Here is a 27,073-nt window from a genome sequence, read left to right as displayed (position 1 = left end):
GGAAAATAATACCTTGGAAAATACCAAGTATGGGTAGCTGCAGCCCAATATGGCGACCAGAGTATGGGCGAGTGGGTGTGTCGAAATGCAGAGCTGCAGTTTTAAAGGCAATTTCCTGCAAATCTACACATTTTATCATAGGCTCCAATCCCCCCCCAAAATGGAGGTCAGGGGGCCCCCAGATAGCATATGATAGCAAAATGTGTAGATTTACAGGAAATCAGCTTTAAAACTGCAACATTTATCTCAGCCTCATGGCAAAATAGGAACAAAATAATGAAATGAGCTAATAAAACAGCACATTGTTTCTCTACCCCATGGCAAAAAGTGTAGAATTGCTGGAAATTAGCTTTAAAACTGCAACATTTTCTCTTGGCCTTATGACAAAATGTGTAATATAAAATTATAAAACTGCAAATGTTTCTCTCTGCACCATGGCAAAATGTGTTAAAATGCAGTAAGTTAGCTGTTTTCCCGGGCCCTAAATGCGGTAGATCGAGTAGGCGTGTTTTTTATCAGGTGAAAGTTGATTGCATTCATTTTGGAACAGGGCTGCCTCCTGTTCAAAGCCCACGGTGAAGTCGGCTCAAAACAAAAGGGACGTAATTAGGCACGTGGAGTAATGAATAGGGTTCTGTGTTTTCACATGCAAAGTGATTGCTTTGGATAAAAACTATCTATAACGTAGGCCATTTAGCTGACACTTTTATCCACTTCATAAAGTCAGCATTTCCTCATCTCCCATCCCTTCTAATGCAACTAGCCCCGATGCTCCTCCCTCTTTTTCCCCTGCCCCACTACAAAGTTTCTCCCTGCAGGCAGGCACGGAGTCTGAGGTGCTAAAGGAGCTCCTTAAACTTGACCGCTTTCTTCTTTAAGGTTGCAGCCCCTATCATCACCAAGTCCATCTCTGACCTTTTTAACCGGTCTCTCCTCTCTGGGGAGGTTCCCATTGCTTGGAAGGCAGCCAGAGTGTGTCCTTTATTTAAAGGGGAAGATCAAGCTGATCCAACTGCTATAGGCCCATTTCTATTTTGCCCTGTTTATCAAAAGTGTAAAATAATCAACTGACTGGCTTTCTTGATGTCTATAGTATTCTCTCTGGTATGCAATCTGGTTTCCGCTCAGGTTATGGATGTGTCACTACAACCTTAAAGGTTCTAAATGATGTCACCATTGCCTTTGATTCTAAGAAATGTTGTGCTGCTGTTTTTATTGACTTGGCCAAAGCTTTTGATACGGTAGACCATTCCATTCTTGTGGTCCCTCCCCGGATTTTGTGTAAAACGCTCTACAAATTAGCTTTCTTAGTGTCCAACAAGCTTTCTCTGCTCTAAACCTTGTTCTGAACACCTCCAAAACAAAGGTCATGTGGTTTGGTAAGAAGACTGCCCCTTTCCCCACCGGTGTGATTACTACCTCTGAGGGTTTAGAGCTTGAGGTAGTCACCTCATACAAGTACTTGGGAGTATGGCTAGATGGTACACTGTCCTTCTCTCAGCACATATCAAAGCTGCAAGCTAAGGTTAAATCTAGACTTCGTTTCCTCTATCATAATCGCTCCTCTTCACCCCAGCTGCCAAACTAACCCTGATTCAGATGATCATTCTACCCATGCTAGATTACGGAGACGTAATTCATAGATCGGCAGGTAAGGGTGCTCTCGAGCAGCTAGATGTGCTTTACCATTTGGCCATCAGATTTGCCACCAATGCTTCTTATAGGATACATCACAACACTCTATACTCCTATGTAAACGGGTCATTTCTGTATACTCGTCGCAAGACACACTGGTTGATGCTTATTTATAAAACCCTCCTAGGCCTCACTCCCCCCTATCTGAGAAACATACTGCAGCCCTCATCCTCCACATACAACACCCGTTCTGCCAGTCACATTCTGTTAAAAGTCCTCAAAGCACACACATCCCTGGGTCGCTCCTATTTTCAGTTCGCTGCAGCTAGCGACTGGAACGAACTGCAACAAACACTCAAACTGGACAGTTTTATCTCCATCTCTTCATTCAAAGACTCAATCCTGGACACTCTTACTGACAGTTGTGGCTGCTTCGCGTGATGTATTTTTGTCTCTACCTTCTTGCCCTTTGTGCTGCTGTCTGTGCCCAATAATGTTTGTACCATGTTTTGTGCTGCTGCCATGTTGCTACCATGTTGTGTTGTCATGTGTTGTTGCCATGCTATGTTGTTATCTTAGGTCTCTCTTTATGTAGTGTAGTGGTGTCTCTCTTGTCGTGATGTGTGTTTTGTCCTATATTTGTATTTTCATCCCAGCCCCCGTCCCCGCAGGCCTTTTGTCTTTTGGTAGACCGTCATTGTAAATAAGAATTTGTTCTTAACTGACTTGCCTAGTTAAATAAAGGTTAAATAAAAATACATAAAACAAAATTATCCAAAAGAAACTTAGTCATGTGTGCATACATTTTATGTATGGGTGGTCCGAGCAGGAATGGAACTCAAGCCTAGCGTTACAAGCACCATGCTCTACCAACTGAGCTACAGAGGACCATATCTGGCATCCCAATGAAAACTAGTTTAATTTAAATGTGTATTTTATGAAAAAGAGATGTATGTTTCTGGACGGTGCACAATGCTGCCTTGTTGACATGATCCAGCGGCACAGATTACTGTTCCATTTGAGAAGGGCGCTCCTCCCTCCCCACTTTGGCCCTTTCAAATCACGGGCCATAGACTGTTGCCCCCCAGCTCAGCATAATCAAATGCATCTCTCTGCTGTCCCCCAACAGAGTGGGAAGTAGCTGCCTAGTAGCCAACATCAAGGTGATAGTCACAGTAAGCAACCGTCTAACTAACCTATAGCAGAGCTCCTTTCGACACGCCCACTCCTTTCCTTTCGACACGCCCACCCCTTTCCTTTCGACACGCCCACTCCTTTCGACACGCCCACTCCTTTCCTTTCGACATACTCTGATTGCCATATTGGACTGCAGCTACCCCATTCTCTAAAATACCGCAAATCAGAGAGGAATAGATGAAGCACTGAAGCAGTATATAGACGTCTGCCCAAATGATTTATTAAAACAACAATCCACTGTTTGAGCACACACAACTTGAAAACAACACTCTGTTTTTATTTAATTCCAAAAACGTTTAATGACGGAGAAACTTATAAGTATATACACATTATAAACTCCTATTGTTCAAACTTCTTCCCCTAGGAACCTTTTTTCACCCCACATCAATCTCTTCCTTCACCACCACTTTGTTTCCAACGTCCTTATTATATCCTCCATCTTTTCAGTCCTTGTTTGAAAAGCTCTCTCATTTCCATCCAGTTGTTCATGTCCTTGTCTGCTAACCCCTCATGACCTCCAGGGCCACCCTGCAGCTCATGGCCACCCTGCAGCTCACACAGGTGTGGGTGTAGTCCTCATCCCCAAGTTTCATCTCCTCATATCTCTTCAGCTCAGAGTCCTGAGTGACCGTGCTCCATTGACTGCACTGATTGCACTCCACACGGACTTCCCTTTGAGGTGGCTGGGCATCTAGTATGACAAAGGTCCTTCCTTTTATCCCATTGTCCTTCAATGCAAACAGGTTGGTCAACGCACAAGTCAGCATAAAGGCTCAAGTAAAATATGGTATAATTCAAACCTATTTCTATGTGCATTTTCTTCATTCATTCAATGGGAATCAATAATATGAGTATGTTTTGTTGTAGGAGTGGGAAAGTCTAAACACGCTCAGCCTCCAACTTACAGGCAGCTTTCTTGGTGAGGTGGAGACAGACTGAGTCCCTCCACAGCGCAGCAGAGACAGAGGTATTTGTCTAGTGGTGGGGTGCTCTTTGCAGCAGAAGCTGAACACACTGGCAGCCAGGTAAACATCCCAACGATCAGGATGCTCTTTCACCAAATCTGACACCAACCTGTCCAGGTATATGATGAAAAATGTATTAAAACAAAACACATGCATATTATAACAAGTCAGCAAGTCAGCTGGGCTAGCATGACATGTGTTTGGATTCAGTAAATTGCCAAAAGATTATTGCAATCATTAACCCAATTCTATTTAGTAGACTATTATCCATAGTATAAGCTTTTAGAATCAGGTGGCTGTGTAGCAAGGTACATTGGAGGACAAACCGGTCTACGAGGGACTTTGTTACTGGATCCAATGACACTCCCAGAGGACGGTAGAATATGAGTTGGCCTGTCAGTTTCTTCAGATCACCCAAAGCCGAGTTGATCTGTAAAATAAAAAAAGGGAAGGGAAACTTAACAGGGGTTGAAACCGGTTCAGGGAACAGTACCAGAAAACAACAACATTTTTGGAGGAACAGAATCAGAACCGGGAACGAAAGTGATCTATATTGTTCCGGAACAGAACCGTTGTTTGAAAACCATGGGAACCGGTTAATAAAGTGATTTTACTTTCCAGGCCCACAAAAAAAATGCTACAAAGCGTCTATGCAAAGCCCTCACTCTGTCGCTCAGAAACGTATTCCAGTGCCTGCCTGCTGAACATCAAATCAAATTTTATTGTCACAACCGCCGAATACAACAGGTGTAGACCTTACAGTGAAACTTTATTTTGCTGGTCGGAACACTGGAATGAACTACAAAAATTATGTTTTGTTCAGAATGAAACAATTGGAAAATAATTTTGGTTCCACCCCTGGTACTTAATATTCATGAGATAACTTAGTGCAACACTTAATTTCCCCCCCAAAACATTTTTATTTAGGGCAGTACAGTAACACTTACATCCACACATGCATGCATGCATCTCTTACCTCTAAAATGTGTGCTCGAGTCAAACAAGACAGGATTCCAACAGGGAAGCCAAAGCGAGAGATGAGGTCAGAGATGATTTTGGCAATCTCTTTACTGTTGTTGGTCTTCATGGGGTAGGCTTCCATCCATTTAGAGTAGTAGTCCATTATAATTAGTACAAACTTGTGTCTACTTTTGGTCTCTGGAAATGGTCCCTTCACATCCATTGTCAGCCATTGCCATTTCTCCTTGATCTGGTTCAGATAAAGTAATTTGCAGTTATAATGTTTAGTTATATGCACATCAATTAACATGAGGTAATGGGCTGGGGAATACACACGACAGCAAACCTTTAAGTTGACAAGGGTCAAAATTATCTTGTTGCCGCTGTCCAGAATACAATGGTCTGTCAGAAACCTTACCTTGATTGCGTGCTTGGGGATAAAGATCAGACCTTGCTTTTCTAAAGTTGCAGATGGGATCTGAAATTGTCAGGAGTTCAGTTATTAAAGCACGTGTATTGAAAGGTTTAGGGTTATAGAAGACCTTTATAGGATGTTGTAATCATACACGCAACTGGCCCTAGAGGTCTGGGCCTCATCAACATCGTTTTGGTTGGGAGTAACAGTGACACTACTTTTCAACACGCTCCTCCCTGGGATTTTTGAGCAGGTACTGTGAATTAAGCTGTTCGGAATATTTGACAAAAGATACATTCACGGTTGTTCTGTAAGGAATTAGGGGAACCCTTCCCAAACCAACAATTTTGATGAGCTCAATCAGCTTCACAATGAGGGCTAACTCACAACTTACTTCTTTAGGCATGTCTTTTACAGCCCAGTCAATACTCTGAAAAACAAATAAATACTAAATAAATAAACATGAATTAAATATTTGTAAAAAAAATCTTTAAAAAAAATCTAGATAAGAGCGATATGTACTTTGTACCTGTGGAACGCAGTAGTCGTCATGGAAACGACTTGGGTGCCATATACTGTGGTTTAAGTAGGTGGGTGGAGACTTCTCCCGTTGTGTCCACTCCTCAGGAACAGGATCCTCTGGAAACTGAAATCACCAGTACAGGCAAAATACACTTTTATTTGTGAAATCAAAAAGGGAAATACATATGTGGCATATCCTTTAGAGTAAACAGCAATACCAATGGAAAACTGGTAGTACAGTATTACTATCCTTCAGATTTTTACATATCTGAAGGATATGGGGTGGCAGGTAGCCTAGTGGTTAGAGCGTTGGGCCAGTAACCGAAAGGTTCCTGGATAGAATCCCCAAGTTGACATGGTAAAAATCTGTCGTTCTGCCCCTGAACAAGGCAGTTAACCCACTGTTCCCTGGTAGGCCGTCATTGTAAATAAGAATTTGTTCTTAACTGACTTGCGTGGTTTAAAAAAACACAATAAAACAGCAATACCAATGGAAAACTGGTATTACATTTTATATGTCCTTCAGAGTAAACAGCAACACCAATGGAAAACTGGTAGTACATTTTACACATCCTTCAGAGTAAACAGCAACACCAATGGAAAACTGGTAGTACATTTTACACATCCTTCAGAGTAAACAGCAACACCAATGGAAAACTGGTAGTACATTTTACACATCCTTCAGAGTAAACAGCAACACCAATGGAAAACTGGTAGTACATTTTACACATCCTTCAGAGTAAACAGCAACACCAATGGAAAACTGGTAGTACATTTTACACATCCTTCAGAGTAAACAGCAACACCAATGGAAAACTGGTAGTACATTTTACACATCCTTCAGAGTAAACAGCAACACCAATGGAAAACTGGTAGTACATTTTACACATCCTTCAGAGTAAACAGCAACACCAATGGAAAACTGGTAGTACAGTATTACTTTTTTTTTTATGTTGCATTTCTCACCGAGGTTACTCTTTTCCTCCTTCCGGCTGTTTTCTGAAACTACAAGAACTCAACAATAAAACACACAGTTCAACTTAACCAACAAATCCAAAGCACGTTTCAAGAATCCTTCAAATGTTAAATTCACAACCACCAGACTCAGTTTGGTCTAATAGTTTAAATATAAACAACACACCTGCCTCAATTTACCAAATACCTTTTTTTGCAGGTGACTAGGAAAAGCAAAGATAGTTGGTATTGCATCATCACGTAAACGCACTGTCTGCCCAGTTCTATCCATGCATCTCTCCTCAAAATGCTCTGAGCACAGTAAGGAATGAGGGGTTGGCTGCCAGTCTTTCCATTTCATCTGACCCACCCACTCTTTTATTCGTTTAGGATCACGCTTTGGAAAGCTGTTGACATAGGAAAAAGGTTAAAACAACAAAATGTAAACAACAGGGCAATCTGTGATTGTAACATACATTTTTGGAATTTTAAATTAATGATATATAACCATTGATTCTTGAAGAATATAACTTGTAAATGCATCATGAGCTTAGTTCAACTGTCATACCCCATCAGAACCAAAAATCTAAGTTTGTAACTGTAAACAAACACTTTATAGCCTCACAACATTGCTAAAACTATAATTTTGACATCATGGATGGTCACTGCCTGTGGCCAGTCCTTGCATTCATAGCCGTGTCTATGAATTTGACAGTAGTTACATTTCTCCAGCCCCATCCCTCATCTATTTATCAAAATCAGTGGCGGGGTGTCTGCTTTGTAATTGTTTGAACTGCAAATTGCAAGAGACAGGGATGAAACAGCGAGCACTTAGGCTGGGGTACTAAGGGGTGTTCACTTGTTTAGATGTTCCACGTTTTCTTTATGATAAGGTAACTAACATTTATGTCACATTCGTCCAAATCAAGGTATAGCCGATTTATTACTGGGAATCTTAGCTAGCTAACAAGCTAACCAAGCACTCTAGCTAACGTAAGCTGACTAGCTAGTTGGCCAAGTGTCGACGTTGGTCAAATGCTGAAAGCCTTACCTGTGAAATGTAACCTTGTTTGTTTTATGTTTAACATTTTTAAAGGTATTCCTGCAGTTGAAAGCTGAACAACGCCCTGGCATTTTTGCTAGGTAGCTAGTATTAGCTAACAACTATTAGACCAAGGAATGTGAAATAAAAAACTAAACAAGGAAGTGACACACAGGAAGTTAACTTATCGGCTTCTTCTTCTTCTGCCACAACACATCTGTAAAGAAGACAGAAAAATGGCGGACCTCAGGAAAATCAGTTCTGGGTCTCTGCCCTATGTAAACGTTTCGCGAAAAGTGTCTTTTCAAGGGAAGGTTTTTATCCTACTATGTATAATATTGGCCGAACCTGGAGGAGCTACCACCCACTGGGTCGTCACTGAAGATGGAAAAATTCAACAGCAAGTACGTTAACGGCCCGTGTTTATAACCGTATGTTGCTAGCTAGCTAACGATTTTATCACATATAGGTAGAACAAGTATCTTGACTTTACTTTGCTGTTGCTAACATTTGCTAACACGGCTACAGGCTCATACTAGCTTGTCAACCATCGATTGCCAATTAAAACTACTAAAGTTCCTCTCTGGGACTTTTGCTAGCACAGTAATGTAGCAATGCTGACCCCCTAGATGGATAACGTTAGCTAGTTAGAGAACGGGGTATCTGGGTAAGCCAGTTCATTAACTAATTAATTAGGGCATCCAATCATCCTAGAAAAACTGAAATGAAGCAAACTAGTGATAGGTGATTGGTAGGTAGTAGGTTGGCAAGTTAGCTAATTAGTTACTGGGCTCAAAGATAATGGGCACAACAGAGCTGACAGACTCAGTCGGCACATCCAGCTAACTAGTAGTTCCGATACAACCAAGAGTTTTGACAACCGGCACAATGTCAAAACTCTCTTGGTCGCATCGAAGCTAGGTGAATTTAATGTAAAATTGTGCTTCGGGCTTGATGTAAGCCCATAAATAAAAGGGGTTTAGATAAAATAATATTTGATGTAACCTTTGTAGCTATATACAACTAAAGTATCCACTTACAAGTGACGTTTAGAAGGGCATTAAATGTTCGGACTATTTAGCCATTGACATTCTATTTAGCTGTGGCCAAACTATCTAAAACGGATGGATTGGGAAAAACCAAAGATTACCTAGCTGCTACTACTAGTAATTACTGTGTCAAATCAGCCAGGTTCCTCTGCCTCAATTCTGTTTTGGTGTTGTCTCACTTTACGTGTACTGTGGTCAGCGGACTCAAAGATGTCTTTGGGGTCGAGTCATAGAGTGAAAACAAGTACTGTCACTGTTTATTTTAAGACTAACATTTTCAGTTTTTTTGCAGGTTGACTCTCCTTTGAATCTTAAACATCCACATGACCTTGTCATCTTCATGCGACAGGAGACCCGTGTCAACTACCTGAAGAAGTTAGAGGTGATGATGATATTTTAATGACTACCTCACTGTGCTCATAGCCTATTGCTCTACTTCCTGGTTTTAGAATGTTAGTCCAAGGCCCACAGTGTTAAACATCTATACTGCTGTGCTATCTTCAATATTCACAGCTGTTCAATAGTCATTTAATACTCATTGATTATTGAAGAATATATTGGACCACATCAGATGGGGAAACCTGTCTTCCTTTCTTTATTTCCCAGTGAGATATAGCATTGCTTCCAAATCAAGCCACACTGAAAGGTCTGAATCTCATGTCTCTGACCCCTGCTTCGTGCAGAAGCAGCTTGTCGCTCAGAAGATTCACATTGAGGAGAATGAGGACAGGGACACTGGCTTGGAGCAGAGGCACTATAAAGAGGATGCCGACTGTGTCACGGCTAAAGTACCCCTGGGAGACTTGGATCTCTACGATGGTACCTACATCTCCCTGGAGAGTAAAGACATCAGGTAAGCCCAGGCTGTGCACTCTTGACCAATCATTTGGTTGTTACTAATGTGCCCTCACATAACTCATTATCAAGGGGAAGCAGTGATAAGGGATGTTGACATATGTCATCCGGGCCGTGTAACCAATCCATTGGTTGCGCTCCAAAACGGCTTCATCTTATCATTGACATTGACCGATGACATGAGTCATTTTTCTGGGTGATTTTCAACAACATACAATATACACGCATTGGATGATCACGTCACATATGTTAGAGGTCATGACACTACAGCACAAAACAAGATCAACTTTTATACAAACAAATATATTTGTTTTAATTTAACATTTATTTAACTAGGCAAGTCAGTTAAGAACAAATTCTTATTTACAATGACAACCCACTGTTCCTAGGCTAACTGCCTTGTTCAGGGGCAGAACAACAGATTTTTACCTTGTCAGCTCGGGGATTCAATCTAGCAACCTTTCGGTTACTGGCCCAACGCTCTAACCACTAGGCTACCTGCTGGTTACTGGCCCAACGCTCTAACCACTAGGCTATCTGCCGCCCATAAATAAACAATCGAAGTATTTACATACTGTCAGTAGTCATCATTATTAGAACACACAAAGTGATATTCGAACAGGGAGAACGTAGGGAGTTTACAAGAGGACAAGTATTCTTGATGACATCCTGGTGTCGAGAAATCAACAAAAATTTCTGATAGAATAAACCATCATGGCTTGTCTTTCAAATCTAGATCAGCATGTCCTACATCACCAGGCATTTTAAACAGCCACATGATACAAGTCAACAACTGGTTACCTTTTCTCCTCTTGTTCCCCCTCTTCTGGTGGACACTACACTAATGCTCCCTGGACCTTGACTATGGATGTTTCTTTCAGCCCTGAGGATTACGTAGATTTTAGGTCCCCTCTACCCCCGGATCTGGAGAAGCCTGACTGTGCCAGAGTATTTGAGCTCCCATATAGTATCCACAGTTTCCAGCATCTCCGGGTGAGTTGAAGGGGAAAGCAAACCTGCTTGTTAATGCGATGCACATACATGTCTGGATCTGTGCCATATATGTCTATGTTTTCCAGGGTGTGCAGGAACAGGTGAACCTCACATCTCCTCTGCTCTCTAAAGAGGACCCCATTTTTGGCTCTCTGTCCCAGAAACTGGGCCGCAGCATTGACGAGGTGGGCCATGGCATCCAGCAGGGCCTGCTGAGGGTACGTTGCACTCTATCGCCACTCTTCACCCTCACCAACACTGTCTGGTCTGTTTCTATTGGTTTACATATAGCCGCATGGGATTACTTTTAACTTTGATGCACTGATTTGTTCATTTTTATAAATGGACAGTCACTGTTTTAATAGTGTTCTGGTTTGACTTTCATACAGTTCCCTTCTGATGACCTGTTTGTTGTGTTGTCCAGAACTCCTCATCCTGGGTGCTGTATAACCTGGCGTCGTTCTACTGGAGGATAAAGAATGAGCCCAGGCGGGCGGTGGACTGTGTGGTCCGGGCCCTGCACTTCTCACCCAGGTACAAACAAAGGAAAACTCAGCCCGTCTTCAGTTTCAGGCATCAGGGTCATGTTCATTAGGACACATGATGTAAAGCACTTTGCAATGGAAAACTAAATGAGCCTTTCTTATTGGACAAGTCCTAGTATTCCATAATGTTTCAGTATGTTGTCTGCCCTTTGGTGCCCAATGAACACATCCCAGCTATGGTTATTCAACATTCAAACAGTGGATCATGTAAGAGTTTTAAGTCCCATTCTCCTTGTCTGTTGTGTATCCAGGCAGCACAAGGACCTGGCCCTGGTGAACATGGCCAACATCCTGCACCGGGCCCACTTCTCTGCTGACGCTGCCATCGTGGCTCACGCTGCCCTGGATTTGACCTCTGACCTTCTCACCAGCCACTACACCCTGGGCAACATCTACGCAGTGAGTTACAGCACCATTAGTAGATGCACTGAATACAACCCAGGAGATAACACGTTAAAGAGATTCCACTTGTTTCCAAGTTGGTTCCTGATGGAATACACACAAGACAGACAACCACAGACATCTAGCTGTACGACATCATCATCTGGTTTCATCAACAATTGCAGCTCTATCATTCCCATTGAGGCACCATTCTACATCATGTGAAGTGAAACGGTACTAGCATCTATCAAGAGAACAGCAGGGGTCCAAGCACTGACCCTTGAGGAACACCGAAGTCAGTTTTTAGGGATGTCTAATGACGACAAAGAAAGCCGGCATTAGGTGATTTTAAACCAAATGGAGCCGTTAAATAGAACACGTGGTTCTGCAACATTTGTTTCCACTACGTTTTAACATTTCTGGAGGGACGTTGACGTAGAGTTGTGTTGGTTTATGTTCACATACTGTCTGCTTTTACTGTTTTCACTACATCGACACTGACAGTAGGATGATACACTGACAGTAGGATGATACACTGACAGTAGGATGATACACTGACGGTAGGATGATACACGAGAATGATACACTGACAGTAGAATGATACACTGACAGTAGGATGATACACTAGAATGATACACTGACAGTGGGATGATACACTGACAGTAGGATGATACACGAGAATGATACACTGACAGTAGGATGATACACTAGAATGATACACTGACAGTGGGATGATACACTGACGGTAGGATGATACACGAGAATGATACACTGACAGTAGGATGATACACGAGAATGATACACGAGAATGATACACTGACAGTAGGATGATACACTGACACTAGGATGATACACTGACACTAGGCTGATACACTAGGATGATACACTGACAGGAGGCTGATACACTAGGATGATACTCTGACAGTAGGATGATACTCTGACAGTAGAATGATACACTGACAGTAAGATGATACACTAGGATGATACACTGACAGTAGGCTGATACACTGGGATGATACAGACAGTAGGCTGATACACTGACAGGAGGCTGATACACTAGGATGATACACTGACAGTAGGCTGATACACTGGGATGATACAGACAGTAGGCTGATACACTAGGATGATACACTGACAGGAGGCTGATACACTAGGATGATACACTGACAGGAGGCTGATACACTAGGATGATACACTGACAGGAGGCTGATACACTAGGATGATACACTGACAGGAGGCTGATACACTGGGATGATACACTGACACTGGGATGATACACTGACACTAGGACTTTTTACAAAATTGGAGTATAGCAATAATTTATCCAACAGTTATGCAGTGGATTTGGATTTGGATGTTACTGCAATGCTTGTTGGCATGGCTTTCTCCAGGTGCACAGGAAGTGTATTCCTGCTGATTTATTGTCAATGTTACCAGCCCTGATCTTCAGTTCTCTCTCCGTTTATACTAGACGAGTGAATCATCTCTAATATATTATTTATTTATGTCTGTCTGTCTGTCTGTCTGTCTGTCTGTCTGTCTGTCTGTCTGTCTGTCTGTCTGTCTGTCTGTCTGTCTGTCTGTCTGTCTGTCTGTCTGTCTGTCTGTCTGTCTGTCTGTCTGTCTGTCTGTCTGTCTGTCTGTCTGTCTGTCTGTCTGTCTGTCTGTCTGTCTGTCTGTCTGTCTGTCTGTACCTCTACACACCTCTACACACCTCTACACACCTCTACACACCTCTACACACCTCTACACACCTCTACACACCTCTACACACCTCTACACACCTCTACACACCTCTCTACCTTTACCTCTCTCTCCCCCTCTTCCTCCTGTCCTCTATCCTCTTTGTGTGTAGATGCTGGGGGAGTATAACCACTCAGTGCTGTGCTATGAGCAGGCTCTCCAGGCCCAGCCGGGCTTTGAGCAGGCCCTGAGGAGGAAGCACGCCGTCCTCTGTCAGCAGAAACTGGAGCAGCGCCTGGAGGCCCAACACAGGTAAAGGCACAGTGCCTCACTGCTCAGGGCACAGTTAGGTAAATAGAGAATGAGTGACCATTTTGAAGGGGATTTAATGGGAAGGGAAGTATTGTTGTGGACACAGACTTCCTCTTTATATGGCACAGGTTACAATGCTGAGTTGACAAAACATTATGAACACCTGCTCTTTCCATGACAGACTGACCAGGGGAATCCAGGTGAAAGCTATGATCCCTTATTGATGTCACTTGTTAAATCAGTTTCAATCAGTGCAGATGAAGGAGAGGAGACAGGTTAAAAGAAGGATTTTTAAGCCTTGTGACAATTCAGACATGGATTGTGTATGTGTGCCATTGAGGGTAAAGACAAAAGATTGAAGTGCCTTTGTGTTAAGAACTGCAATGCTGCTGGGTTTTTCACATCCCAACAGTTTCCTGTGTGTATACAGAATGGTCCACCACCCAAAGGACATCCAGCCAACTTGACACAACTGTGGGAAGCATTGGATTCAACATGGGCCAGCATCCCTGTGGAACGCTTGACACCTTGTAGAGTCCATGCCCCGACGAATTGAGGCTGTTCTGAGGGCAACAGGGGCCACTCAATATTAGGAAGGTGTTGTTAATGTTTTGTACACTCGGTGTATAACAGCACGTGACCTGTCAGTAGGCCTAGGGATAGCTATATGTGATCTGCCACACCCCCAGGTCTCTGCAGCGCACGCTGAACGAGCTGAAGGAATACCAGAAACAGCATGACCACTACCTGCGTCAGCAGGAGGCCCTGGACAAATACAAGCTGCTGCAGGAAGAGCAGATCCTCCGCAACATCATCCACGAGACCCAGATGGCCAAGGAGGCACAGCTGGGTGAGATGCTATACACACACTCGTACGCAATACACACACACACTCACACGCAATACACACTCGCATGCAATACACACACACACACACTCGCATGCAATACACACACTCGCATGCAATACACACACTCGCATGAAATACACACACTCGCATGCAATACACACACTCGCATGCAATACACACACTCACACGCAATACACACACACTCACACGCAATACACACACACTCACACTCGCATGCAATACACACACACACACTCACACGCAATACACACACACACTCACACGCAATACACACACACACACACACACGCATGCAATACACACACTCACACGCAATACACACTCGCACGCAATACTCACACGCATTACACACTTGCATGCAATACACACACACAGACATGTAATACACACAAGAGCAATACACACACACTCATGCGCAATACACACTCACAGATGCATACATACACACACACACACACACACATACATACACACAGTGTATATGGATGAGCGGTCATCCATCCTTATATGTACATATTCTCATTCACCCCTTTAGATTGTGTGTATAAAGCAGTTGTTGGGGAATTGTTAGATTACTTGTTAGATATTACTGAACTGCCGGAACTAGAACCTCAAACATTTCGCTACACTCGCAATAGCATCTGTTAACCATGTGTATGTGACAATACGATTGGATTTGAGTTTTATATAAATTATTATGTCCATTTAGAGATGGTCAGTTAATTCTGTCCATTCACCTTGGTAAACAGAAAATAGTACACCAATAATTAGGTGTTTTGTTCAGGCAACCACCAGATGTGTCATCTAGGCCAGCAACAGAGCAGCCTCTTCTGCCCCTTGGACCTGCCGGTGCGTTATCACCGTGGCGACCTGTTTGAGCACGTCCACTACATCCAGTTTGGAGAGGAGGTCTCTGTGGCGGGCAGCGTTGCTCTGGTGTCGGAGCCTAGCACCAACCAGACCACCAGCCCACACCTCCACCCCTCTGTGTCCGGAGACCCTGAGCCTGCAGCCCTCTGGGGCCACCAGGCCTCCCCCACCGACGTGAGTTCAGACTGTGTGTGTTTGGCAGGATTTATCAGTGTGTGTGGATAGTGGGCTTTGTGCTGTGTTGGCAGGACAATCTAAAGGTTCTGTGGAGCTGACTGCGTGTGTTTTGTCTGTAGGACATTCAGAGGCTGCTGTGGCCTCGGAGGGCAGACTGTGCTGATGAGTTTCCTGTCATCCCCCCCGCCCACCTACTACCCACCTTCTACCTCCCACCTGAGACACAGGGCCCCAGGTTAGTGTGTTAGACACAGGGCCCCGGGTTAGTGTGTTAGACACAGGGCCCCGGGTTAGCGTGTTAGACACAGGGCCCCGGGTTAGCGCGTTAGACACAGGGCCCCGGGTTAGCGCGTTAGACACAGGGCCCCGGGTTAGCGCGTTAGGCACAGGGCCCCGGGTTAGCGCGTTAGGCACAGGGCCCCGGGTTAGCGCGTTAGGCACAGGGCCCCGGGTTAGCGCGTTAGGCACAGGGCCCCGGGTTAGCGCGTTAGGCCCCGGGTTAGCGCGTTAGGCCCCGGGTTAGCGCGTTAGGCCCCGGGTTAGCGCGTTAGGCACAGGGCCCCGGGTTAGCGCGTTAGGCACAGGGCCCCGGGTTAGCGCGTTAGGCACAGGGCCCCGGGTTAGCGCGTTAGACACAGGGCCCCGGGTTAGCGCGTTAGGCACAGGGCCCCGGGTTAGCGCGTTAGGCCCCGGGTTTGTGTGTGTGCCAGGTTGTTTGTGTATGCTACTTTTTTGTACCTGTCTCTAACATGGTGTGTGTTGTATCTTGAAGCCGTGTGTGTGCTGGTGGATTGTGTTGACTCGTAGAGCCTCTTCCTCAGCATGGTTTGTGTAACATGTGATGTATGATATGACATTCATGTATTTGCTGACCTCATTGATGTGTGTTCAGCCTCCAGACTGTGCTATACGGTACCGGACCCCCTCCCTCCTCCCTGGCTTCCCCAGACTGTGGCCCTGTGCTCCAGCCCCCTCCAGCTGACCTGCCTGCCTCTGTGGGCTGGCCCTTGGAGGACAAGGAGCTGCCAGACCCCCACGCAACCCAGGTTAGTGTGTGTATTGGATAGGTGGTCTGTAACATCAACATATTTTTGAGACTGGGCTTTGGATTCAATACAATACCATCTTTATTAATCCATTATACAGAGACAACAGAAATGTGTTTTCTGTCACAGTACCCATCTTCACCACTGGGAGCACCACTGAGTCAGCCACAGAGCAGCCCCACTGGAGCAGGGTTGAAGTGTGTCACTGTGCTGATCGTGTGTGTGTGTGTGTGTGTGTGTGTGTGTGTGTGTGTGTGTGTGTGTGGGGGGGGGGGGTGCAGGTACTGCTGTCTCGCAGCAGAGGCTGGAGTTTGGAGCAGGCTGGTGCCAGCATAGCCCAGGCCATGAAGAAGGTGAGTGCCGTAGAACAGAGAAACATCCTTTCATATCAGAAATATACTCCACTACTGTCCTGAGAAATGCGATGGCTTTGGACTGTTCTGTCAAAATAAACAGCCATCCACAGTTGTAATAGAAAAGGATTTGTCTACAGACAGTGTACATCCTCCTCTCCTCCAGGCTAGCGCCCCTGGCTGGTTGCTCCAGAACGAGGCGGCTTTGTTCTGGCGGGCGAAGGGTAACGGTACCAGCTCGCTGCAGTGTCTGCGCCACTCCCTGGCCTCGGCTCCGCCCACCCAGCGCCACCTGCCCCTCGTCAACGCTGCCAATCTGCTTCTGCGCCACGGCCTCAGCGTCCACGCACACACCCTGCTGGAGGACGCCCTGGCACTCAACGCCTCTGAGGTACACACATTTTAACTACTTTATTTGAATCCACAAATCACATTACATTCAAGAATTATTGAAACATTTCAAAGGTCTTTGTATGCGTGGACACTTAAGTCTACAGAAAGCACCTTGTTCTCCAAACAGCCAGGCGACCCCTAACAGCTGACAGAGCGGTTCCTAGCCCTCTGCTTTGCTCTAGTCTTAGGCAGGCCTGCAGGCCACACACTGTAAAATGTTGTACCTGGCTGAGACTGCCAAATATCAGGGCTACTAACAGCTTGCAGCTGTATCTGAGGCTGTTGGAACAGGATACGATGGACTGGTATTTCAGCAGTGGTCTGCTCCACGTAACAATCAAATGACACACTGCTGGAGGACACCTTGGTTCTCAACACCTCTGAGGTGTACACACACACACACACACTGCTGGAGGACACCTTGGTTCTCAACACCTCCGAGCTGTACACACACACACACACACACACTGCTGGAGGACACCTTGGTTCTCAACACCTCCGAGCTGTACACACACACACACACACACTGCTGGAGGACACCTTGGTTCTCAACACCTCCGAGCTGTACACACACACACACACACACACTGCTGGAGGACACCTTGGTTCTCAACACCTCCGAGCTGTACACACACACACACACACACACACTGCTGGAGGACACCTTGGTTCTCAACACCTCTGAGCTGTACACACACACACACACACACTGCTGGAGGACACCTTGGTTCTCAACACCTCCGAGCTGTACACACACACACACACACTGCTGGAGGACACCTTGGTTCTCAACACCTCCGAGCTGTACACACACACACACACACACTGCTGGAGGACACCTTGGTTCTCAACACCTCCGAGCTGTACACACACACACACACACACACTGCTGGAGGACACCTTGGTTCTCAACACCTCCGAGCTGTACACACACACACACACACACTGCTGGAGGACACCTTGGTTCTCAACACCTCCGAGCTGTACACACACACACACACACACACTGCTGGAGGACACCTTGGTTCTCAACACCTCCGAGCTGTACACACACACACACACACACTGCTGGAGGACACCTTGGTTCTCAACACCTCCGAGCTGTACACACACACACACACACACTGCTGGAGGACACCTTGGTTCTCAACACCTCCGAGCTGTACACACACACACACACACACTGCTGGAGGACACCTTGGTTCTCAACACCTCTGAGGTGTACACACACACACACACACACTGCTGGAGGACACCTTGGTTCTCAACACCTCCGAGCTGTACACACACACACACACACTGCTGGAGGACACCTTGGTTCTCAACACCTCTGAGGTGTACACACACACACACACACTTGTTTTCTTACATTCATATGCCTGTTCTTGCATGACATATATCCCAAGTGGCGCAGTGGTCTAAGGCACTGCGTCTCGGTGCAAGAGGCATCACTACAGTCCCTGGATCGAATCCAGGCTGTATCACATCCGGCCGTAATTGGGAGTCACATAGGGTGGCGCACAATTGGCCCAGCGTCGTCCGGGGTAGGCCGTCATTGTAAATAAGAATTTGTTCTTAATTGACTTGCCTAGTTAAATAAAGGTTCAATTAAACACGTTTTAATGTGTGATACAGCACCTTTAGAAGTTGTCCACAGTATGGTCCTAATGGGATGTTATATAAGGATGTCCACAGTATGGTCCTAATGGGATGTTATATAAGGATGTCCACAGTATGGTCCTAATGGGATGTTATGTAAGGATGTCCACAGTATGGTCCTAATGGGATGTTATGTAAGGATATCCACAGTATGGTCCTAATGAGATGTTACGTAAGGATGTCCACAGTATGGTCCTAATGAGATGTTACGTAAGGATATCCACAGTATGGTCCTAATGAGATGTTACGTAAGGATATCCACAGTATGGTCCTAATGAGATGTTACGTAAGGATGTCCACAGTATGGTCCTAATGAGATGTTACGTAAGGATGTCCACAGTATGGTCCTAATGAGATGTTACGTAAGGATATCCACAGTATGGTCCTAATGAGATGTTACGTAAGGATATCCACAGTATGGTCCTAATGAGATGTTACGTAAGGATGTCCACAGTATGGTCCTAATGAGATGTTACGTAAGGATGTCCATTCTTTCCTCTGGTCCCCTGGCAGCCCCACACACTCCTGAGCCTGGTGAGCGTGAATCTGGCCCAGGGCAACGTGACGGGCGCCCTGGACCTGTTCCGCCACACCCTGGCTCTCTCTGCCAGTTGTGCCCAGTGCCGTGCCAGCCTGCCCCTTCTGCGATGCCTGCAGTTCTACCCCTTCCTATACAACCTGCAGCGCTCGCCATGTCCGCGTGAGTGCCCCAGTTCCTCTCATGCCATACTTTATTGTCCATTGTTGTGGAAATTAATTTGGGAGGCCTGGGATAAGTGGTACTTGGCTTATTTTATAGTCAGTACCAGCCTTCCCCTTTTGACCTCTGTCTTGTGTAAGGGGTGACAGTGTTGTAAATACAAACTTTGACCTCTGTCTGACTATCTTGTCTAAAGGCTTTAATATTGATCAGCTGTATTATTGGAGATAGACCTGGAATCTATCTGCAATCCACCCTCTGATGTTCGCTGTCTCTCACACTCTCGCACACTGTCTCTCTCTCTCTCTCTCTCTCTCTCTGTGTGTCTCCCTCTCTTGCTCTGCCTCTCTTGCTCTGCCTCTCTTGCTCTGCCTCTCTTGCTCTGTCTTTCTGTGTCTCGCTCTCTCTCTTTCTGTGTCTCGCTCTCTCTCTTTCTGTGTCTCGCTCTCTCTCTTTCTGTGTCTCGCTCTCTCTCTTTCTGTGTCTCGCTCTCTTTCTGTGTCTCTCTCTCTTTCTGTGTCTCTCTCTCTTTCTGTGTCTCTTTCTGTGTCTCTTTCTGTGTCTCGCTCTCTCTCTTTCTGTGTCTCGCTCTCTCTCTTTCTGTGTCTCGCTCTCTCTCTTTCTGTGTCTCGCTCTCTCTCTTTCTGTGTCTCGCTCTCTCTCTCTCTGTGTCTCTCTCTGTTTCTTTCTCTTTCTCTCTCTCGCTTTCTGTGTCTCTCTTTCTCTCGCTTTCTGTCTTTCTCTCTCTCGCTTTCTCTGTCTTTCTCTCTGTTTCTCTCTAGAATGCGGAGAAAAGAGGAAAGTGTTTTAAGTGGAGAAATGTTCCACTCAATAATTGAAGCTGTTAAAAATAGTCCAGCTGCTGCTGCATTTAGAAAACTCTATATTTGACAATCAGACGCCAACCCTCTCACCATGTTTAGAATCTACACACACTTTCTATATAGAGGTGAAAAGGTGCAGGGTTACAAGAAAGACCCATTTCCACTATGACAAAAGGGACAATGAAGTCCAGTTGCGTTATCTGAATTTGTTGCTTGTATGTCATGCACATTGTTGGCAGGCCAGTTTAGTGGAGACTGAAGTGTGTGTGTCAACAGAGGGTTCTGTGTGTGTCGGGGAGGAGGATGTGACTCTACATCTAGATGAATGGGAGGCTGGCAGTAGACAGAAGCAGCAGGAGGACCCCACCGCCGCGGCTGCCCAGGCTCTGCCTGTCTCCACTGTGGAGGAAGCCCTCCTGTTTGAGAGTAAGACCCTTATGATTTGGACTCTGACTGTATGAAATCAAATGAACAGAACTGTTCATGGACTTCTGCACACTGATGCTCAGACATCTGGGTCCTGTTCATTAGGGCACTGTAGCAAAACCTTTTGAAAAGGAAAACCTACAAATGTCATGTTAAACCCTCCCTGTTTCTGTCCATTTTCTTCCATTTGGTACCTAATGAACAGGACCCTGCCTTTCTGTTTGTAACAGAGGTGGTGCTGGACAGTAACGGCTCTGGAGAGGCAAGCCAACAGCCTGGAGGAGGAGAGAGGGATGAGGAGGAGTGGCAGCTGAAGGAGGAGCTGATGGGGGCCTTCGAGGGGGCTCTGGATGTGGGGGGCAAGCGGGGTGACCTGAGGGGCATCCGCGTGCTGAAGAACGACCGGGTGATGGGAGCAGGCCGGAGCGGAGGAGGGCCCTGCTTCGGGAACTGTGAGGATGACGAGGGGGCTGAGTGGGTAGGTGTCCTGTCCTGAGTAACTACCATGATGTACTATAGAGAGACAGGGGGCTGAGTGGTACATGTCCTGTACTGAGTAACTACCATGATGTACTATAGAGAGACAGGGGGCTGAGTGGTACATGTCCTGTACTGAGTAACTACCATGATGTACTATAGAGAGACAGGGGGCTGAGTGGTACATGTCCTGTACTGAGTAACTACCATGATGTACTATAGAGAGACAGGGGGCTGAGTGGTACATGTCCTGTACTGAGTAACTACCATGATGTACTATAGAGAGACAGGGGGCTGAGTGGTACATGTCCTGTACTGAGTAACTACCATGATGTACTATAGAGAGACAGGGGGCTGAGTGGTACATGTCCTGTACTGAGTAACTACCATGATGTACTATAGAGAGACAGGGGGCTGAGTGGTACATGTCCTGTACTGAGTAACTACCATGATGTACTATAGAGAGACAGGGGGCTGAGTGGTACATGTCCGGTACTGAGTAACTACCATGATGTATGAAAATGTATGTCCAAACAGTAGCCAGGCCCCAGCCCAACATCCCCCCCCCCCCCTCTGTGTTCCTGGTCCTCCACAGATCACGTTCCAGGTGAAGCGTGTGAGGAAGCCCAAGGCGGATAGCCCCGAGGGCTGGGGCAGTGCTGAGGACACCCTGCAGGGGGAGACACTGCTCCCTGGAGGCCACTCTGTCCTGGAGATCAGCGGCCCCACCATCCCGTCCCCTGGGCCCTCAGGTAATAAACAGCCTGCATGCTCACAGACAAACTCACAGGGAGAATCTCAATTGTATTTACTTGACTCCTCGTGTCCTCTCGCCGCCTCCTCAAAACCTATTGGAGAAGAAGGCCAGTTGGGAGTGACCTCTGACTTTAACATCCAATGGGTTCTGAGAAGGATGCGAGGAATCAAGGAAATACAATTGAGATTCTCCCATAAAGACAGTTCTCTTAGTCATCATCATTAAACCATACTAAGAAAGTGTTTGTGCCTCTAGGGTACTGATTTGTGTGTGTGTGTGTGTGCGCGCAGGGCGATGGAGGGACTACACCAGTCTGGGCTGGCCAGGGCCAGAGGAGTGCCAGAGAACACGCAGGGTAGACCTCACCACCGTGGCCAGTACCTGGCTGGCCGTGTCTGCCAAGAACATCGAGTCAGTACCAACCTTCCCCTTTGACCTCTGTCTGTCTGTGTACGGGGTTAGGACAGTGTTGTAAATTCACCCTTTGAACTCTGTCTGGCTATCTCATAGATAACTCTATATATATATATATTGTGTGTGTGACAGTGGTTTCCCAACCCTCCCCTGGGGAAAATACCTCCCAGTCCACATTGTTCCAACCCTGCACTATCAGCTGATTCTACTAACTAATAAACTACTCAAATGTTGACTGCCACTGGAGTCAGTTGGGAATCACTTTATTAGGACTTAAATGGATAGTTGGAGATTTAAGCTCTTTATATTTACACTGTTAAGATGGACTCTTGGATACCATTTGTATGTCTCTGTGTGCCGTATGAAGCAAGGTCATATCTGGAGCCATTGCTCACTAGCCCAGTGACTGGAAGTCTACTGTAGCATCTAGCATGAAACTACCTTCAACTTCCTTCACACTGTACACATACATATAACCTTGGTAACCATGACTTCATCTGACTGGGGAAGTAGATATTTATTTAGCCAAAATGTTCAACTATCCTCTTAACATCCAAAGCCACACTTTAATTAGAAAAATGTCTAAAGTTATTTCCCCCCCTCCCTCGCTGTTCTCTCGTTTCCACCCTCCCTCCGCAGCATCACGGAACACATCGACTTTACCACTCCACTCCAGGAGCCTGCGGTGGAGCCGTTGTGCAACGCCAACCTGGCTGCCAGCATGCACACCCTGGACCACTTGGCTGGCGTGGCCAACCGCGCCGCCATCCACTACACCGGAGAGAGTCAGCTCAGAGAGGTAGGGGACGGAGAGAGAGTCAGCTCAGAGAGGTAGGGGACGGAGAGAGAGTCAGCTCAGAGAGGTAGGGGACGGAGAGAGAGTCAGCTCAGGGAGGTAGGGGACGGAGAGAGAGTCAGCTCAGAGAGGTAGGAGACGGTAGGGGACGGAGAGAGAGTCAGCTCGGAGGGGGAGGGGACGGAGAGAGTCAGCTCAGAGGTAGGAGACGGTAGGGGACGGAGAGAGAGTCAGCTCAGAGAAGTAGGGGACGGAGAGAGTCGGCTCGGAGGGGGAGGGGACGGAGAGAGTCGGCTCGGAGGGGGAGGGGACGGAGAGAGTCGGCTCGGAGGGGGAGGGGACGGAGAGAGTCGGCTCGGAGGGGGAGGGGACGGAGCGAGTGAGTGTCGGCTCGGAGGGGGAGGGGACGGAGTCTCTCATCTCACTTGTCTGCATCATTTCACTGTTCTGTCGTGAGCCTCAACCGGATTTCCGTTTGTCATTCAGGTTCTACAGAATCTGGGCAAAGATAAGTTCTCTTCTCAGTCCTTTGAGCAGGTGGGCACGCGCATCGCCAAGGTCTTGGAGAAGGTACGTGTTTGTGGAGGTGGTAGCTGCCTGTCAGGCTATTCTACAACCCTGTATCCCCCAAATCACAGCATCTCCCGGCAGTATAAAGATCAATAAAATCATGCAGACAAATGAAAGTCTCTTCTCTCCTGAGCAGAACCAGACATCGTGGGTCTTGTCCAGCATGTCTGCTCTCTACTGGAGGGTGAAAGGTCAGGGCAAGAGGGCCATCGACTGCCTACGCCAAGCCCTCCACTACGCCCCGCACCACATGAAGGTAACACGGACTGGGACTTGCCCAATAATAACACACGTTTGTTTTCCTTTGCAAAACGTTTTTCTACAGTGTGAACTGCTGAACATGACCCTGTGCTATAGGGCTGTGTGATAACTCAGTATCTCTCCCTCCCTCTCTCCTTCCCTCCCTCCCTCTCAGGATGTACCTCTGATCAGCCTGGCCAACATCTTCCAGAACGCACGGCTGTGGGAGGACGCCCTGACCGTGGCCCGCATGGCTGTGGAGATCGCCCCACACTTCGTTGTCAACCACTTCACCCTCGCCAACGTCTACATCGCCATGGTGAGCCCACCGCCATGGGAATGGACCGGCATTGTTATCATGGCTTGGTCATGAGTCGCCTGGTTCAGGTCTGTCGCCTGGTTCAGGTCGGTCTGGTTCAGGTCGGTCTGGTTCAGGTCGGTCTGGTTCAGGTCTGGTTCAGGTGCTTAATTCCCTTCAAATGTCAGTGGTTGTGAAGCGGGTTATTTATGCTGGTATTGGTAAGTGTGTGTGTTTGTGTGGAATCTTATGCTGGTTGCGTGTCAGGTGGGTGTTGAAGAATGCCAATGCTGCTGCTAATGCTGCTGCTAATGCTGCTGCTAATGCTGCTGCTAATGCTGCTGCTAATGCTGCTGCTGCTAATGCTGCTGCTGCTAATGCTGCTGCTGCTAATGCTGCTGCTGCTAATGCTGCTGCTGCTAATGCTGCTGCTGCTAATGCTGCTGCTGCTAATGCTGCTGCTGCTAATGCTGCTGCTGCTAATGCTGCTGCTGCTAATGCTGCTGCTGCTAATGCTGCTGCTGTATCAAATGACGACATGAGTATGAATTGTGGTGATTTGTGTAAATACTGATCAGTTGTATTTATTCTTTGTTCACTGGTGTGTGTGTCTCCAGGAGGAGTTTGAGAAGGCCATGCGCTGGTATGAGTCCACTCTGGAGCTGCAGCCAGAGTTTGCCCCTGCCAAGGACCGCCTGAGAACCATCCAGTGTTACCTGCTAACCAAGAAGGACCGCCGTCTACCCTGAGACGACTCCACAGGAGAAGCCCTCGGAACACACACCACACACACATACAAAAACATAACTTACAGTAGTTACTCACAAGAAAGCGGTTGTTGAATTTTTTGGTTTTAAAGTCAATGCCATATAATTTATGTCCAAAGGAATTCAGGGGTTCCAGTCGCTGTGACCTCAGACTTTGGTCGTAGGGGGTAAAACCAACCACTTCCATTCGCTAAACATTCACTAAATTACACGTTACCTTTTGAAGAAGCCCTCCACCTGAAAAGTTCTCAATTCTATTAGGAAGCTTTGGGATGTATCCCATCACTCAGCCTCCCTGTCCCATAGACTACAGTATATAGAGCCCAGCATAGGGTCCCATCACTCAGCCTCCCTGTCCCATAGACTACAGTATATAGAGCCCAGCATAGGGTCCCATCACTCAGCCTCCCTGTCCCATAGACTACAGTATATAGAGCCCAGCATAGGGTCCCATCACTCAGCCTCCCTGTCCCATAGACTACAATATATAGAGCCCAGCATAGGGTCCCATCACTCAGCCTCCCTGTCCCATAGACTACAGTATATAGAGCCCAGCATAGGGTCCCATCACTCAGCCTCCCTGTCCCATAGACTACAGTATATAGAGCCCAGCATAGGGTCCCATCACTCAGCCTCCCTGTCCCATAGACTACAGTATATAGAGCCCAGCATAGGGTCCCATCACTCAGCCTCCCTGTCCCATAGACTACAGTATAAAGAGCCAGTAGGCTGCTGTTCTTTGTTCTGTATCCAGTGGAGTTGGACTAGGAAGTGCAGACAGAACATTGTTTTATTTCATGAATTCATACACATCCTTTCCTCTGTCCTTCATTCCTCAAGGTGTTCACTGAAGAAACTATATTGTATAACTGGAAACCTGCCCAATTCAGTCAGATAGGTGATATCTTGATGAGGGGAGTATTGGAAATATGCTTTTATTTTATGTGTTGCAACTGGGCCCCTACGATTTGTCTTTTCTTTAAGGGCTGAGAGTCGTTTCGTTTTTCTGAGGTGGTGAAACACACCGAAGGGAAGAGATTATTTTGTTAGGAATCAATCAAGAAGGACAATGCAGTAGTTGATTTATAAGACAGATATAATCCCATAGATGGTTCTGTTTTTTTATTTATTTTAATTTGTGGTTTAAATTGGAAGAACAGTTGTCATCACACAGTAATTTCTTATGATTAAGAAATAGTTTGGTAAAGAGACAGAAATTGCTGCTGGTTTGTAACTTGCTAACTAAACGCAGGTGTACTGGGTCGTGGAATGACCCGACTCAAAACCTTTTACAATTATGGCTGCTTAAAAAAATTAATATAGATTGTCTGTTTTGCCCTTTTTTTTTATCATTCCTATTTAAGTGGGGACCTACAATGAATAAATGAAAATGTATTTTTCTGAAAGGAACGTTAATGCATAGCAACAACAAAAGTAACAGTAATGTGTTTACGTTTGCTCATTTATTTATAGTAATTATTTGTCAGGGCCAAAAAAAACGGTTCACTTTTGACCATTTTTCAAACTCTAAATTGAACTGTTGTGTACAGTATTAAGGCAGTGGGACACATAAGTTGATCGGCTCATCTTTTGAATGTATCCATTGTCTTCTTACGAACTTCAGACCTCTCGGGGAAATAAAAAGCAAGATATTTTGATGCCTTGAGACTTAAGTTGACTGGAGGTGGGTTTTGGATTCAGTTTTCTGGGGTCTGCTTCAGAGTGCATTTAACTGAGGTAGTGGTGGGGAGACAAACTCATGCCCAAGGGTGTGGTGGGGAGACTGAAACTCATGCCCGAGTCAGCCGTGCGGTGGGGAGAAATAATTCTGTAAATGGTGGACGGCGATGTCTTTGCAACTCCTCTGACGGACAGCACAGCCCTCCCCCAACACACTGCTCCCATTAAAAACCATTGAGTTGCTGTG

At 46.1% G+C, this 27,073-nt stretch overlaps 2 protein-coding genes across 5 annotated transcripts; one reads left to right on the top strand and one right to left on the bottom strand.

The window, feature by feature from the left end:
• Positions 1-3,030: 3,030 nt before the first annotated feature.
• LOC106593863 (uncharacterized) lies at positions 3,031-7,859 on the bottom strand. Of its 3 annotated transcripts, none has more exons than XM_045689593.2 (10): positions 7,700-7,859; positions 6,836-7,055; positions 6,661-6,699; positions 5,702-5,818; positions 5,567-5,602; positions 5,176-5,235; positions 4,774-5,007; positions 4,124-4,227; positions 3,738-3,906; positions 3,031-3,560 (listed from the first exon to the last, which is right to left on the bottom strand). In XM_045689593.2, exons 1-10 carry the CDS (start codon positions 7,780-7,782, stop codon positions 3,333-3,335), a joined length of 1,290 nt encoding a protein of 429 aa, XP_045545549.1. In that variant the 5' UTR covers positions 7,783-7,859; the 3' UTR covers positions 3,031-3,332. The 3 variants fall into 3 exon arrangements, with proteins under 3 accessions (XP_045545549.1, XP_045545550.1, XP_045545551.1); XM_045689594.2 differs by having other exon boundaries at positions 6,857-7,055; XM_045689595.2 differs by lacking the exon at positions 6,661-6,699 and having other exon boundaries at positions 6,857-7,055.
• A 22-nt stretch (positions 7,860-7,881) lies between these two features.
• On the top strand, positions 7,882-26,804 carry LOC106562693 (tetratricopeptide repeat protein 17). 2 transcript variants are annotated; one of them, XM_082957973.1, is made up of 24 exons: positions 7,882-8,094; positions 9,032-9,121; positions 9,429-9,592; positions 10,476-10,587; positions 10,674-10,805; positions 11,012-11,121; positions 11,384-11,531; positions 13,369-13,508; positions 14,198-14,358; positions 15,164-15,423; positions 15,546-15,661; positions 16,319-16,472; positions 16,754-16,825; positions 16,992-17,216; positions 19,391-19,577; positions 20,678-20,827; positions 21,058-21,305; positions 21,900-22,056; positions 22,352-22,472; positions 23,115-23,274; positions 23,758-23,841; positions 23,978-24,097; positions 24,257-24,400; positions 24,997-26,804. In XM_082957973.1, exons 1-24 carry the CDS (start codon positions 7,927-7,929, stop codon positions 25,126-25,128), a joined length of 3,555 nt encoding a protein of 1,184 aa, XP_082814099.1. In that variant the 5' UTR covers positions 7,882-7,926; the 3' UTR covers positions 25,129-26,804. The 2 variants fall into 2 exon arrangements, with proteins under 2 accessions (XP_082814099.1, XP_045545547.1); XM_045689591.2 differs by having other exon boundaries at positions 9,423-9,592.
• Positions 26,805-27,073: the final 269 nt, after the last annotated feature.

Source organism: Salmo salar, chromosome 11 (genome assembly GCF_965601325.2).
Source record: "Salmo salar chromosome 11, fSalSal1, whole genome shotgun sequence".
Classification (NCBI taxonomy): domain Eukaryota; kingdom Metazoa; phylum Chordata; class Actinopteri; order Salmoniformes; family Salmonidae; genus Salmo; species Salmo salar.
Note: the sequence above shows the minus strand (reverse complement) of the source record. Positions and strands in the feature narration are given on the sequence as shown.